This window comes from Bactrocera dorsalis, unplaced genomic scaffold (genome assembly GCF_023373825.1).
Source record: "Bactrocera dorsalis isolate Fly_Bdor unplaced genomic scaffold, ASM2337382v1 BdCtg151, whole genome shotgun sequence".
Lineage (NCBI taxonomy): Eukaryota > Metazoa > Arthropoda > Insecta > Diptera > Tephritidae > Bactrocera > Bactrocera dorsalis.
This window is the reverse complement of record NW_026038202.1, coordinates 13,075-29,930: the sequence shown is the minus strand read 5'-3', so window position 1 is coordinate 29,930 and position 16,856 is coordinate 13,075. Positions and strand designations below refer to the sequence as shown.

General features: G+C 43.5%; 2 protein-coding genes across 2 annotated transcripts; one reads left to right on the top strand and one right to left on the bottom strand.

The window, feature by feature from the left end:
* The first annotated feature begins 564 nt into the window (after positions 1 to 564).
* On the top strand, positions 565 to 12,972 carry LOC105229247 (mucin-5AC). The gene is made up of 5 exons (XM_029551561.2): positions 565 to 1,434; positions 7,553 to 7,888; positions 8,362 to 8,442; positions 8,513 to 11,128; positions 11,210 to 12,972. Exons 1-5 carry the CDS (start codon positions 1,347 to 1,349, stop codon positions 12,628 to 12,630), a joined length of 4,542 nt encoding a protein of 1,513 aa, XP_029407421.2. The 5' UTR covers positions 565 to 1,346; the 3' UTR covers positions 12,631 to 12,972.
* Positions 12,973 to 13,224: 252 nt separating this feature from the next.
* LOC105229246 (protein rhomboid) lies at positions 13,225 to 16,446 on the bottom strand. Its single transcript, XM_011209387.3, has 4 exons — positions 15,954 to 16,446; positions 14,008 to 14,151; positions 13,647 to 13,826; positions 13,225 to 13,587 (listed from the first exon to the last, which is right to left on the bottom strand). The coding sequence occupies exons 1-4, from the start codon at positions 16,221 to 16,223 to the stop codon at positions 13,354 to 13,356; spliced, it is 828 nt and encodes a 275-aa protein (XP_011207689.2). The 5' UTR covers positions 16,224 to 16,446; the 3' UTR covers positions 13,225 to 13,353.
* Positions 16,447 to 16,856: the final 410 nt, after the last annotated feature.

Sequence of the window (16,856 nt, the reverse complement as noted above, 5' to 3'; positions counted from 1 at the left end):
TACTTGAAGACACACACATAAACACAAGCCAGCAACAACAATATATTAGAGTAGTTTGCTCTTACGGCTCCAGCTGCTGGGAGACGAGTGGCAAAAGAAATGACGACTCTAATTTCCGTTTTATTGTTTTTGCTGTATGTTATTGTATTTATTATTAGCTAACGGCACTTTGCACAACAATCACCGCACAGTGTTTATTTTGAATGCTGTGGTGATGGTTGATGGCGTTGATGTTGCCACTGTCATTATCATTTGTCTGGCTTTGTGGCACTGGCGCAGGTGGGCACGCGGATGTTTATTGAGAAAAAACGAGAGACATTCAAATTAAATGGCATGTGAAGAGGGGAGCTATATTCCGCTCTAAAGTATCTTCATACAATTTATGTTGCTGAAAAAAAGTCGAAAGTTTTTTGAAATTGAAAATTAAATTTGTTCTGCTGCCCACAAATCTGCCACAAATGTAAAGTTTGTGCAAATTTCTTTAAAAGCAACAATTAATCACTAAAAATGAACTGTAAACCGACTCCAATGACAATTTAATTGCAATCGTTTGGTTGTGGCAAACGTTTCTCATAACTCTTTCAGTCGTTCTTGTGCCAATCAACAGGTGGCACTTGGCCACTCTGTTACCTGCTCCATTCAAATTTGTTCAGCAGATAATTTGGCAGCGAAGAACGCCCGCAGTGTTCACTTCTCGCCTTTCTACATCGCACTTTCTTTAAATATATTTTTTTGAGTTTTTGTTAATGACTTTTTGTTTTATTTTTTCACTTTTCTCTCTTCCAGATAATTTCGCGGAGCGTACACAAATTGCTTTATGTGGCATGCCAACAATAATTGCGACAAACAAAGTGAAATTATTTCCATATCAATGCATAAATCGTAATTAAACAGCAGCCAAGCCACCCACATAAATTTGCGGCAAACGATACAGCAATTACACACAACAACAATAAAACCAACACACGCCACTTCATTGCCAATTCAAAACACTCGCCGTTCGCTCACCAATCAACGCACACGCAGTTCAGCGGCCCCGCACGGCCCACTGGGCACCGGCACCGCGGCACTCCGGCGATCCGACTGAAAGCAGTTGATCAGCGCTGCGTTTGCACGCACAACACGCGTCCGCGCACCGCTCTTGTGCGCCAAGAATTGGCCGAGACGACGATAAATTCACCCGGTGACACAGATTCTACGCGTTTGTTTTGATCAGCTGCTTCGAACACGCTAACGGCATACCGCACCTTCGCAGCGGCCAACGCGTGCCGGCCGGCAACTGTTGCTACTGATCTCTATCCTCGCATACTCGCTTCGCGCTTTTTTTCGAAATTACTTATTCGAAAATGTTGCGGCGCTCCATTGGTGCCGCGCTGTTGGCGCTGCTGTGCCTTTGGCCCGCTCACTTGGACGCTTTTGTTGCGCAGCCGTTGGGTGAGTATTTCGCTTTGCTTTACCTTCGCATCTACACACACTCACATGTACACACGCCTGCGAGGCATGACCAACGAAACAAATGGCATTCAATAGAAGAGAAAGAATTAAAATTCCCGAATCATTCAGCTGGCCATTTACCTAAAAGGTCGCCTCTTTTTATCGCTTCTCAACACAATTCACCTGCTAAACTGCTCATGTAATTATTATTGGTATTTTGCTGAATATTTGAGTTAGAATACTTTGGGTTTTCTGCATTTTAATTCTAACGGAAATGAAGCGTGATTGACATCAATCGCTGCGGGCGCTTTGAGCGCTCCGGAGTTGTGAACAGCACAGGTCTAAGCAAAGTATGCAAATCGGTAGAGACAAGCAATTCAGAAGATGTGCAGATATGCCAGAAGAAATTTCACTAAGCTCGCAAAATGGAACGAGCGGCCTCCGCGGTAATCCACTTCATTCGAAATTCAAAGCAATGCTTATTGGTTATGCCACAGACATTTATGTGAATGTTTGATTGGCACTGGTGTATTTGAGGTATTCAGAACCTAAATTTAGAGTCCAAGCATTTATAGAAAGACTCACAAGTGAACAGATTATATTATGTGTATTAAGTCATTTAATAGGACCATAGAGTTGCGAGAATCAGAGCCACAATAAAATACGGAGGTGAGAAAATCCATACCGTTGTTTATTTAGGCAAAGAGGAACGCTACAAATAGTTCTGGCTTATTACATCGAACTTTCCTTCATAACTAAGTCTTGTTAAATTCCCTTTTATGCCTTAAATTGGACCCGGCACACTTTTAACTCAACTGGTTGGTTGATTGGAAAGGAAGGCGAGAGCGTGGACCGCATCCAACCACACTTAGGCCATCATTATCTGTGATGATCCCTACAAAATTGTTAAGTTCCCTTTGGCTAGAAGTAGCAGCTTTCTGCTCTATTCATCATCAACAATACCCTAGTAACTTGCTGCTATGCTGTTTGTGTTCTAAGACTTTCCTAAAAGGTTTATGGACTTGTTGGTTAAAGCGGAAGCCCAATTGGAGTCTTCTCTTATGCAGACAATTTTGGCCTGAAAGACCAAATTGTAGTCATTCAGTCCGAAGCTACCTTTTGGTTACTGCTTCACCCTTTGATCCATCTGTATATATAAAGATCTTACTATTAAAACCGTCGTCCATTCTTTTCTATTGAAATTTTTATTCTAACTTAGAGAGAAACCAAAGCCATTGGATCCAGTATAATATTTAAGAGCATAACAAGTTAGACTGGGATTCGAGATCAACCCAGAAACCCAAACTTTGGCCAACCAGACCGAATTTTTTTTTGAACAAAGAAAAGAACAGAAGTTAAGCTGTAACTGCCGGTTCAATATTAAAGCAATTACCTGTGCATCCATATTGTCGAAGTAAACATTTCATTACTGTACTGTCCCTCCCTGCTATATTAAATATTCAACAGCGTTCGCCTTTTGAGCCTCCTTTCAAGTCTGCTCTGCCATGTACTTTACAGGATATGCCTTATTAAGAATATCTAGTAATTATCTCACCAAAATGTTTGTGTCAAAAGTATGTATAACCAAATTAACCGAAGAAATATGCAGCGACTTGAATTCGGAGTCCTCCACCCAACCGCAAAGTGACAAAAGGCTTGACCCACTTTTCAGCGCGTTTAACTATTAATCAACGGCATTTAACCTGCGAAATAATCATAACTTTATGCAGAATAACAATTTGTTTAATACAGTTTTCTCTGCCTGGCTTCACAATGCCTTGGGAAAGAACCAAATTGTTGGGGAAATTCTGAAGTCACCTCTGCAAATTGCACACTCACTTACAAGCCATAATTATGGGAATTAATTTGTGTGCCAGTTTTGTAGCCACAGCGTGTCCATCAACAGCTAATCTGCGTTAAGGCAAACAACAACAAAACAAACACATAAATGTATAAAATGGTGAAAAATAAGTGACAGAGTAAAATTATGAAAGCTCTAAGCGCTACCCATCATTAAGTTGGAGCTGGTTTTTCATCAGCTGCAAATGAATTCGACGCGCGGACTAATGAAAATGTCACTGCCGCAGTGAGAATTGATGAAGACATACACTACACAGCGCAGAAGAATATCCGAAGCGCTGAATGACAATGGAAAATCATAGAAACCGGCGCTCTTCGACACCGACTCTTCAGCGGTGAAAAGCACCAAGAACGTGAGGCTCGCATGCTGCACGTACACAAACAAACCTAAGTTTATACAAAAGATTTGCTTGCTAATGATGCTAGCAATGTCCACACATAAGCACATTGGCTGCTTGCTATTTTCGGCGGCTTGTGGGCAGAGCGAGTCACCGGAAGAAACAAAGTGTGAATTTAATGGCCGAAACTACTATACTTTCTCATAGCTATTAACGAGTCGACTTTCCCATTCTGCGCGTTGACTCTTCATTATTGTCGCACGGAAATTTGTTTGTAATTACACACACACACACAGAAAGACAGTGCAAGCCACTATCGAAAATCCGCTATCAAACAAAAGACTCAAGACACAAACTTGTGCTGGCCGTGCGACCGTATTTATCGTGCCGCCGCGTTGAGATTTGTGAGCGTTTGGACAATTGACATTTTGCTCATCACAACTAGCATAGCGGTCATTAAGCAGCGCATGCCAACGCGTACAGTTACATCTAGATGTTTCTACCAGCGATTAGCTGTACTGCATGCCACAGCTCAGAAGTGCTGAGCTGCGCGAACAAATGACCGATTGAAGGCAGAAATTAAGAAGGAGATTATAATTTCCCTATTAATTAGACGCCGACATCCACGGTCGCTTAGAGCAGGCACACACTCACACATATATGTATACGCGTGTGTAGGTGGCTGGCTGTGTTTGCGCTGACGTTTTCCACTCACTTTTCCTAAAGACGCTTCAAACGAAAGAAACTCGTTGCAACTGTAGGTCAACGCGCTCGCCCTTCACCGCACACAGAATGCAATGCTGTATGATTGTATGTATGCGCTTGTGAAAGGCAGTAGGAGAATAGTTCAGCGTTTTGTAGACCCCAACGCGATCTGGCAGCGCCACTGCATTGCTTTAAATGACCAGCAACGACGCCGAGCCACAAGCGCCTTTTGTTTGTTGTAGCTTATGTTGTTCTGCTGCCTCACTGTGGCTTGGCACTGTTTCGTAGTGGCACATATGCATCGGTGTGTGTGCGCTGGTGTAAAGAATTGATTTGGTTCCAACTTTCACCCAACGGGCTAGCGCTGAGCGCGCACGCAAAGCACTCTTAAGAATCTACCTACATATTTCCCTTTATTATTGGGTTTTGGTATTAGTTTTTGTTTTTGTATCAAGCGAAAAGCGCGTTCTTAAAACTGTAAACATGTGTAGAATGTTTTGTTCGCTTAATAGTTTGTCAGCGGCGCGAGTTCGGCCGCGAGGCATTCAACTTTTGACTTGACTGAAATCGAGTTCGCAGTTTGTCGTGGATGTGTGTGCCACTTGTGCGTTTCGGTTTTGTGTTTTTGGCTATTGTCGAGATTGTTATTAGGGGCAGTAAGCACAATGTGGAGATTTCTTCGCTAAGTTGGCGGTGTTAATGCGAGGAAATGTGTTTGAGTGTGAATTGTGTGGGGGAAATGTTGACACCATGGAATTAGTTTTTATTAAAATGATGCCTCAAAATCGTTGTAGAAAGTAAAATTTCGTAATTTCCATAAGATTAACTGCAATTTTCATTTGGAAGATCAATTTGTGTGCTTCGTCGTGAGAAAGTGATATTCAAAGCGGGTTTCTGGCTTTGTTTAAGAACACTTTCGCTCTTCAGAATGCGTGCGAACGGAAATGACAATAATGAATGCCTAATGATTTATTTTGCTAGGTTAGCTAAATCTTTGTTTGCTGTTCGGAGCTATTATTATCACAATCTTCTTTACTTAGCTTGATCTTCGTAATTACATTTTAGAGAAAATGTTGTAGAGATGATTAGCTAAAAGTTGCATTCAAAGCTTTTCCCACAGAGAAATACAACTATCTAATATGCAATTAATAATTCTTATTCAAATCGTCTGTGTCTCAAAGGAAAATAAGTCTTTAACGCGTCTGCCTTCAGGCCTTGAAGACATGACTTGGAAACTTCAATTTATTTCATTTCTGGGTTAGGTTAGATGGCTGATCGATAAACGCACGTCAAGGAGGAACTGTTGAGTTTTTTCTAACTCATCTTCTTCTCCCAAACAGCTTCTGCAGACGGCGTCTGGTAAGATTCCCAACCTTACAGCATGTACATTACACAACTAGGGAGAGGCTAGCATTCCTGAGGCAAAGAGATCACTAAATCTCCTGCGATCAATCTTGGGCCAGAAGGCTTCTACGACTGCGCAAGTACCGCTGGGGATCTAGCGCTGGCCAAGTTTCAAGGAAGTAGTAGAACATAGGAGGATACGAGAGCCGCTCCTTTTTCATTTGCTAGCTTATCAGCTTTGCAATAACCTCCGATTCCGCTATGGCCCGGCACCTAAACCAGTCTTATCACAAAGCCACTCGATGCTATTGATAGCGAGGTTAGGCACTCCACGACCAACCCTGAATGCACTGTAAATGAATTCAAGGCTAGCATCGCCGCACTGTTATCTGAATGAATGGTCACTTCTCTAAAGAAGGCCGCACTCCGGAGCAGTACATCTATTGCTACCTTAATGGCTCCAACCTCAGCTTGGAAGACTGCATTAATCAGTAAATCTGAAACTGGAGTTGATGGAGAGCTCCCGATAGTAAACCTCCCCACTAACCTTCCGTCCAAGCTTTGTCCCCACGGGCAAAGAAGCTACCTGCCCCTCTCCTCCAACGGCTTCTTCTTACCCATAGCTCCCGCTTCGGTATATGGGCAGAGAAGGAGCCGCCAGAGCTCTGTTTGGCATGATCTGGATGATCCGGTATGTAGTCAAAGTGTGTGAGAATATCTGAATGTTCAGATACACGTGCTTTTAAGAATCCAGATTCTCTAAATCTAATAGCTACTTTCACAGCTATACACCTTTCGGTGATATCCACGGGCATTATGTTCAAAATGGCGTTAAATGCCTTGATTGGAGTAGAGCTTAGTGCACCACACATACTAATGAGCGCCGCCCGTTGAATCCATAGAATATAAAGGGCTTGACTATGGTGTCATTGAGCCAGAGGACCACTTTCGTTGAGAAATCCGACCTCCTGCCAATGGCTCCTCCAGCAGTATAGGGCAATCGATGCTCTCTCTTCGATATTCGGCTTACGGTCTACCCAAAACCGTCTTCAGAATAGACATCCCTAAAATCAACAGTAAAAATGCTTAAGAGATTTTCTAGAAAAATTAGATTAAAAAAAACCTGTAGAGATTTGAATTGTATACATAAACTCGCACAGCTACAAACATACACATATATTTACTTATGTATAAATAAATACATACATACATAATTGTCCACATATTCACACACAAGCGCGTCCGCTGGCAGTCACAATTCACACACTTTGGAATTACAAAATTTAATGTTTGGTTTGTCGCCATAACATCTGGTTCACGTGCCTGCCCATTAAAATTGTAACGAAGACCGACGTCACAACCACAATACCTAATTTTAAATTAAATGAAAACGCTGGCGACAATTAAATTACAGGCGCACACGAACTCATAGACGCATCTACACACTTCTTACATACAACAACAATCATTTCAATAACTCAAACTTAAGCCATTACTTTGTCGTACACGAATTTCTTGTGTTTTCCCCTCGCCCGCCGCGCTTCCCTGCAGCCAATCGAGCGCCATGTAAACAAACCGTTTATGCTCGTGCGATAATTACTGCCCAACTTGGAGCGCCTGCCTTGCGCCCGCACGCGTCGTGCCACGCAATGGCCCGACTCATGTTGACTGTCCATTTTGAGGCGTTAACTTGCATTTTCATTGTCACTTTTTAATTTGCCAGCCCCACGAACACACACACACACACACACGTGCTAAGCACATGCGCTAACTTTGCAACAATTCAACCGGTTCACTAATCCCGTTTTCACATCCGTTTTTTATTGTTTTTATTTTCGCTTTTGGTATTCTCTTGGACCATGCTGCTGCAGGCTGTCATCACAATGGCACTTGGTATGCAGACAGATCACTCGTGCCCACCGTGGAGAAGTGTCTCACGTGCCAGTGCCAGCGCAAGACGCTCGTCTGTCGTCTGAAGGTATGTCCCGAAATGCCGATGCCACCGCCTCGCGGTTGCATTGTGGTGCAGCAGCGGAACGCCTGCTGTCCGTATCTGTCGTGCGCGCGTCTGGATGCCTTCTACAAGATACCGGCGACACGTCGCATTATCGCGTACTTGGATCACTACGAACGGGAGTCAATTGATCGCGTCGTAAACGATAATATGCTGCAACGGCGCTCCGACGACTCAGAGGTCGATATGTATGGTGAGTAAATAGCGTCTTCAGTCAGTTAGTAGTGGCTTGTGAACAGTATAGCATTCGTGACAAAGAAGCGTGTAAAATAATTGATGGATGCAAAGTCTAAGTTTGCGTTGCATTTTCATTTCATTCGTCTTGTACTATTAAGAATTAAATTAATTTAGTATTAAAATCTAACGGCATTTGATTTGTAGAATCTTTATTATCAGCAAGATTTATACATCTTTCAACCATAAAAGCATCGAGTTCATTGCAAATTCCTTCAGACAAATTTTAGTATGAACAGAGACTTCGGGTCATAAGTTTCCGATGTAAATAAGTAAACAATGACTCCAAAGTATTTTCAATTAACACTTTCAAACATCCTCTGCCCTAAATATACCTGAGCTTTGGTGAAATGAAGTACTGTAACCGCCACCTTAACTTCAACTGTGATGTAACTCGATATTCATGCTTTGCTTTTCAATTCTCTTTTGCAGTTTGCGTAAAGAACGGCACTGTGTACAAATCCGGTTCGGCAATGTCATCCTCAAACCTCTGCACCTACTGCTATTGTATTGGTAAGTGATTAGATCCCTTAAGAGGCATTCACCACGACACTGCTGCGCATTTATACTATTTTGCTTGCAGGTGGCACTGAGAAATGCGTCAAGCCGAAATGTATGCTGCCGGTCGAAGGCTGTAAGCCCATCTTTGTCGACTCCACCTGCTGCCCCGTGCGCTACGACTGCACAAGCAAGCCGTCCGGCAAGTCGTCGCAGGAGGTGCGCTACCGCAAGACCTCGAACAAGCATTACCTACGCATGTCACAGCGTCTGCAGCGCAATCGCGGCTGCACCGTGAACAAGCAGTTCTACGTGGAGGGACAGAAAATGCGCTCCGATCCGGATAAGCCGTGTGACATTTGTTTCTGCATACGTGGCACGCGCCGCTGTGCGCCAAAGAAATGCTCACCTGCGCTGAAGAACTGCATACCGGTGGTCCCGAAAGGCCAGTGCTGTCCATCCAGCTACGATTGTGGCAGTCAGCGTGCGCAGAGCTCACGTCAATTCAATTTATTTTCATTGTTGTTCGGCAAAGAAGATGAGCTTAATGGCAATGACACCAAGAAAATACCCGCTGAGTATCCACCAGACAGGCATCCGTCGGTGACAGTGACACACAATCAAAATATACTGGAGAAGAACGATGAGAAGAGCATTTTGGACACTATACGCGAAGGTTTGGAAATTATCGACGGGAATAATGATGAAGTCATTGCGCAAAATATAGAAAAGTTGGCAGCTCCTCTAACGCAGGTCGTCACGGAATCGCAGATAAGCACTCAATCAACAGTGCCAGAAAACGCTGCCACTGAAGTAAGTTTCTTAGACTTGTTGCTGGGTACTGACGAGGATGAACTGTCTACAAAAGTGACAGAAGAGGTTACACCTGAGTTGAAAACAACAACAGGATATGACGGTCTCTCGTGGGTGGACATTCTGTTGGGTCCTGATGAAGATGATCAGAAGCAAACAGGCACAACTGCAGGTGACAGAGCAAGTATCTCCGAGACCACGGCAAATTATCAGAATGACCTCAAAAGCACAAGTATTGATCGCATCGATCAAGACTTTGAAGATTTCTCTGGCAGTGGTGAGATTATAGTGGGCGAACCACTATCTAGTGAGTCGAGTGAGAGTTCACTTGTCGAATTTCCTGGTCTGCAAAAAAGTAGTGTTGTCAAAGAGACGCAGGTCACACTACAAAAGCCGCTGTTGAATAATACTTCAGTTATCAATTCAGTTAAGCCGGACGAGCTAACCGTAGCAAATACAGGATCCCAGAAAACAACGTATAGCACCACTGTAGCAACAACAAAATCAAATGCTACGAAAACCCCGCAACCGACAGTGTCCGTTAAACACACAACTCCTACTGCCAAAACTACACAAAGGCCCGCAACCAAGTCCAGTGCAAAACCCACCCAAAGCACCACCAAGCCCACGCCGAAACCCTCACAAAAACTCCCACAGAAACCCATAGAATTAAAATTCAAGCCAAAAACAACGCAAAAACCAGTCGAGAAGTTGCAAAAAATTACCACAACCCGACCTCTGAACACTACTCAAACAGAGTTACAAAATACAACAGAAAAGAAGAAGAATGGTCTTCTGACAGCCCTGCTTGATGGTCTTTCCGATATGCTTAACTCTGAAAACGTATTCAACACCACTCAAAGCAAAGTTCCCTCGAACAGTACATCTACCACATCTTCAACAACGAAGCGACCGAAGGACACAATTGTATTGCCTACGCCAAAGCCCAAACCGTTACCCTCATTTAAACCCTTACCCATGCGAATAAATTCTAAGATAGCGAATCTGACTGTAACAGCCGAAGTTGTCAAAACGAGTCTTCGACCTAATGTCACCGCTTTCAAACCTTTGCCGGAGCATATGATCAAGTCCCCAATGGCGTCCACACAAGCACCAGTGACCAGCACAACAACACCTCAGAGCAGTACAAGCGACACTTTTACTACAACTACCAATAGCACAACAACCGAAAAATCAACTTCCACCACTGGCATCACGACAACGACAACAAAAACGACTACTGCTAGTAGCACCACCGCTGCAGCAATTTCAAGCAGTACCCCTAAGCCAGTACTAATTAATACGAACCCGACTATATTAGAGTCGGATCCTTTCGACGCCAACGCTGAACCCACTTTACCTCCCAGTCTGCCCAATCTGAAAATAATTCCTTTTCTGCCAACGGATGCCGTGAAAGCGGACCGCACCAAGCCACTTTACGACTTCTATCACAGCAATGCGCCGACGGCTAAAATCGACTACGATCAATATGACGAGGGCAGCATATATCCAGCTATCACTGAGCCACACTTTCCCAACTATCCGGACATAGCGGATGGTAGTAAAGCGGAGTATATCTACAAGTTCAATGTGGAGGGTCCATCGCCACCGGTAACGTCGTCGACTGCAGGTAAGTCGGACGGTTCAAGTGGAGGGGCAGCAGCTTTTGTGAAATACGACTTTGTTGGAACGGGAGACGAGCATAAAGGCTTCTCACCTCCCACCAAAACCGAAGGCGGTTTCGTACCCAAAGACCCACTCGTTTTAAGTGATGTGGACGAGCAAATTGATTCACTACCCTACGTGGATACTGGCTATCAAGTAACCAAGCATTTAATTGACATAACTACAGGTGACCCACTCAGAGAGAATTCAACGAAAGTTATCGGTATGTACTAATCACCATTACAAAACGTCTCTAATATTCAATTCACTATAAACTGATTTCATTTAATTATCTCCTTTCCAGAAATCACTACACCCGACCCATTTAAGGATGTTATTCGAACTGAACAGCCACCCGATCTGACCTCACTTATTGAAGATAAGGAGCACATTTTAGTTCAAAAGCCCTTACAACTTCAGCCTCCTAAGGTGTTTGAGGACCCCGAGAATATAAGTCAGTCCCTTATACACATTACCACTGCAGTACCACAGTCGGCGAATGCTTTAGACGACGAACTACCACTTCCAACATTGTTCGCCGAAACAACTATTGAACAAAACGATTCGAGACAGCCGAATGCGGAACACCAGAACACTATTGCGTCCTTTTTAGATTTGCTTTTGGGTGGTGAAACCGATTTGGCTGAGAGTCATACGGCACATAATTTGAGTGCTAGCAGTAGTACAGTGCCTCCTTTTAAAACCTTGCCACAAGCTTCGTTAGAACTTTTGCCCGACATCACCACCACATCTGCAACTGTAAAGCCTAAGAGAGTTACAACAACTACTAGAGTACCAACAAACTCAACGGCAACCAACAACACAACGAAACGGATTGCTGTTAAGACAAACTCTACCGCTTCGTCGCTCCCCGCATTCAGCAAGTTGAATGGCACTGCAACTGCTACCAACAACAACACAAAGCCTATGCCAAGTCCGAAAACACCCATAACACAGAAAAACCGTGTGGGCACCACATCCACCTCCATAACAACAAAGATTTCATCAACAACGCGTCCAAAAAGTACACGACCAAAATCGGGCTCGACACGCCGTCAAACCACAAAGACTCCAATCGGTATAGTGGCGAGCCAAAAGCGAATGAACAGCACGTCAGCTCTACGTAACCCCAACAATAGAAACACCACTACCAGTCCTCTCCCACCATCAACATCAAAAAGCACGGCGGCCGCAAACAAACCGCTGCAGCGTTCACCATTTGACACGCTGCCCTTCATGGACACTAGCTTTGAGGTTAAACGCACTACCGAGCGTCCATATGTTGTCGGACAACACACCGGTGGTGACTTTTTAGGTCTTCTATATTATAAAAACTCACTGAATCAGGTCGAGGGGCTGGAACCGGCACGTGGAAGTGCTCTGCAAGGTACGTCTTCATTCAGCAGCAGTGCCACAGAGCGGACGACTGCGACAACCACAACGACGACTAGTGCACCTTTAGTGCAAAGAAACATCGAACAAATTATTTCGGCGACAGCGTCGGCACCAGTCGCTTTGGACACGCCCACAGCGGCAAATCCACTGGAAGCGCAACACACTGCCTCAAACAGTTTAATTGACCCGTCGGGTGTGCTCAAATTGGCCGGTTGCAATATCTACGGGCGCATGTATCGGGTGGGTCGCATCATACTGGAGTTGTCCAGCCCGTGCTTGGAATGCAAATGCACCGAGGTGGGCGTGAAGTGTGGCCAATTAGAGTGTTAACTGACCGAGTGGTTGCAGTGTGTGGTTAGAAGACTTAAGATTGATTAGTAGTAGAAGCGGTGAGAATATTTATGCCAGAGTGCGGTGCAGCGGGTGCCAAGTGGCGCCCGTTCTTTAGCTTTAGTTTGATGTTTGGCTTCGCGAAGAGTGAGACCAATTTAATTATGAGTATTTTATCTTTAACTTTAATGTGTATGTGCTTAAGTTGTATATTTAGCGAGAATATATTTATAAAATTAGTCACCTAAGCTTAGTAGTAAGTGATTTGAATTAACTTCGAAGCGAAGCAATCAGAATAATAAATATAACGAATTATCATAGTACTCGAACGCGCTGTTCTTTTTTAATGTCCAAGCCGAAGTTCTGCAAGTTCCATGTGGGAGGGTGTTGGCGGTTAGAGGTACATGAGGGAAATACTTTCTCGTTAAAATATTTGGATTAAGGCTTGCCAAATTCCGTAAAGTTGATGTACTATATATCCAATATGTGGCTACACGTACTCAGGGCTTTCAAAGCACGCGGCTGCACCTGCTGGGTGATATATACTTTTTACTTTCCTAGTAAGGAAATTCATTACGTTTTGAAAGTGTAAAAATAAATTTATTCACACGAAATACTAATGAAGTCTAAAAATATTCGCCCATAAATTTCGCCATTATATCACGAATGATTACCTAATCTAATATATATACATACAATTAAATATGTACTGGTGTGTTCGTTTCATATACAGCATAGCAAGCAACAGTGGCTGGCATAGTGACGTCGGATCACGCTGTAGACCAGAAAGCCGAAGCAGAGGCCGGACAAAGCGCCGGCAAAGTGAGCCTCCACACAGATACGCGGGTTCACATTGTGCTTAACCAGAAAATGGTACGCCGTGAGTGTGACGTCGGTGAGGCACAAGATCAGCAGAGACGCAATGCGCAGATAACGGTAAGGCAGTTGACGAAAATTCTAGCGAATGAAAAGGTATGAAAAATAGAGAATAAATTTGTGGATTCGCCGCGACTCACCAACACCAAATACGGCACATGACTGGTCAGCAGCGCGTAAACGCATGCCGAAGCGCCCAGCAGCGACAAGTCTGGCTGAGAATATGCAGTGACTAAAGAGCCGGCAAATCCCCCCGCAATATAGATGATGGCCACTTGCCAGTGACTTTGCTCGCTCTCCAAGCAAAAGCCAATTAGGCACTGTGAATTAAAGACAGAAAGGAGAAAATGAGAAGCTTGAAGAGGGAAGATATGTTTTGGATATTATTGGAGAAATGCTGTAATATCGCTGCTGAGTAATTGCAGAAAAATTTACAATTCATATTTTTCGCAACATTGAGCAATCATTTCGGAAGCTTTCAGGTTGATATCGATTACTTGCCTGAAGTGACACGTTCAACAGGAGATGCATGAGATCGGAATGCAGTAGAGTGTAGGTGAAGTAGCGCCAAACTTCGTAGGGATGTCCAGGGATTAACATCAAACGTCGAGTGAGACAGCCATTGGCGATGAAGTAGACAGAAAGCTGTGGCGTTATGAGAAAAAATACAAATACATATATGTACATATTATATTATTAAAAAATTTAGAAAATTTGTTCCATATATTTATGTTTAATTGAAAATCTAAGTAGCATTCAGTTCTTTCTTCGGTTATAGCCGAGTTAACAACCACAATTTGGCGCCAATTCGAGAAACCAAGTGCAGCCCGGCGCTTCTCCACCTGATCTCTCGAACGCAGTGGAGGTTTTTCTCTCCTGATGCTTTCACCGGCGGCTACTGCGTTTAATACTTTTAATACATAAGTGTGTGGAAGTGTGTGTCGATCTTACTTTCAAAGGTCTTTTTCAAGATTTGGTACATTATGAAAATCTGGACGTTCGTAGATTTTCAAGTCTAAAGCCACACTAATAAGGTCCAATCATTTTTTTCACGGTGTGCTTTGATTTTACACACAATACGCTCAATAGAACCTTATATGCGATGTTGAGGAGGCTTATCCCACGGTAATTGACGCAGATTGTGGGGTTCCTCTTTTTATGGATTGGGCAGAGCACACTTAGGTTCCAATTATCGGACAAGCTTTCATCCGACCATATTCTACAAAAAAGCTGATGCATACACACTTTGTGCACTTTCTCTCGACTTCAACACGACAGTCCTCATCGAAAACGCATGGTTTCACTTGCAGCTGTAGATTGAGATGCCGTCCTATGGTTTAATTATACTGAGTTTCTGATGAGTGCTCTCAGAGAGCAATAGTGCAAGTCGAGTACAAAACCAGTTATCCTAAGAGTTCCACAACGGGAGCTCTTTTATTTTTCATAGGCCACCCAACTTATTCCAAATGATGTGTTGAATATGATCCCACCGCCAACAGAATTTGACCTAACACAAGACCTAAACTGAAAGCTTATGGTGCTATCAGATCTCATGCCACACCCTTTTCTCATACCTTTACCAAACTGTTGAAGGCGGTTTTAAAAAATGAGCGGCACTGCTCGTAACTTACAATAACAGAGGGCAAGCACATTGACATAATTGATGAAATCACAAAACCGCAGTTTACCGATTTGACAAATAAATTTTGGATACAATCGCACAAATTGCTCTGCGGTATACGGCGCTATGGGGCAAGTGTATGGAGATGATATGGCTTCAGGTCTGCCATACGTCACTGAAAAGTGATGTGTTCCGTGCAAGTATGTGGTTTTGGCAATGTGTTATTCTCTCGTAAGACGGAAACCGGACTACACTTGGTGCAAAGAAGAAAAAATAAAGCAGACGCAGATCGGAAGCTGTTACGAATAACGGCTAGCCTGAGCTTCAAAACCTTTCAAAACTAAATTATTTCATTTGCTTCTGCTTCTCTTCACCTGATTTTATTTGGCAAACTTTATATGCCTCGTATACACTTGCGTATGTTACGTGTGGCAAGCACAAAACCGCAAAATATTCTGTGCTAACACATGCCCACCCTCTCCAGCGTATTTCCATTCCATTTAGATTTATCGTTTCTACGCAATCGAAAGTATATCAGCGCAACCACTTCAAAAGTGAACTGTTCTGCGGTTGTGTGTGTTTCTTTCTTTTTAATTGTTTTTGTTTTCAATATTGCAATCAAATTGACTGTCCGTCTTTTAGTTGCTGTTGTTTTTGTTTTATAGGCAAACATTTCCGAGCGAAAGTGAGTAGAAGCAGAGTAAAGCGAGTGCAATGACTTTCATAGGTTCTAGCACACACATACACACACACACGTTTTAAAAAGGGGAAGTCTATAACTTGAAGGCGATAAAGTATTACACTTAAAAAAAACTCTTCACTTCACCTGCACACACGACATAATGATAAGGAACCACGGCATGCGCCAGGAAGGTTTGTGCCCGCGCTCCACTAAATCAGCGGAAGCAATTGACGAGACCGACGTTAGGGCGTTTGGCAAAAGTAGCTGCTCTGTCCCCAGGCTGGAGGCACTCTCTGGTGGCAGAGACGCGCGCCCTTCCTCACTTCCTCGATTACCATCACTGCGTTGTTTCCGGCTGCCACATTTGCGGCATGCGTCAATGCTACTCTTCTGGCGAATTTTATTTGCTGTCATTCTAGCGTTTCAAAGACGTTCAAGTTCAAGTTGAGATTTGCAATACAGTAGTGCGCCGCGCAACTACCGGTTGAGCAAGGTAGAGGCTTGTCTAACGACCAGCTTATCAGCGCGATAACGGTAAATTGGCTTTAGTCATCGACTGATAACGTCTTTGTCTTTGGCTTTGCCGGTTGACTTGCACAGAGAATTGTTTATGTTCACCGCGACGCGTGCAGCCACAACGCCGCCACACAACTGATCGAACGGTGTCGAGCATCGATCATAATCGGCTGCGCTTGCCGTTCGCATATGTACAAGTGCGGGGGGCAAAGGGTTTGCTTGAATGCGTTGACTTTTAATTTTAGCCAAAGGTAAGCATCCAACGACGACTGCCAATGACAATGGCCTAAGCTGGCAGCTTGCGCACTGAATTGACGAACCCACTCATATCTGGACGCTCTCCGCGTCACTTGTATTTTACACGTATGTACATATGTATATCACAATTCAAAACGCTTGATAGAAGTTTATAATTTAGTGACTAATAATAATTGTTGAATTCTACGTAATATTTGGTTGTTGTACTGCTAAATTTTTGCATTCATCGGTCATTAAAGCTTGTTTTATTAATTACTTTGCATACCTTTAGGC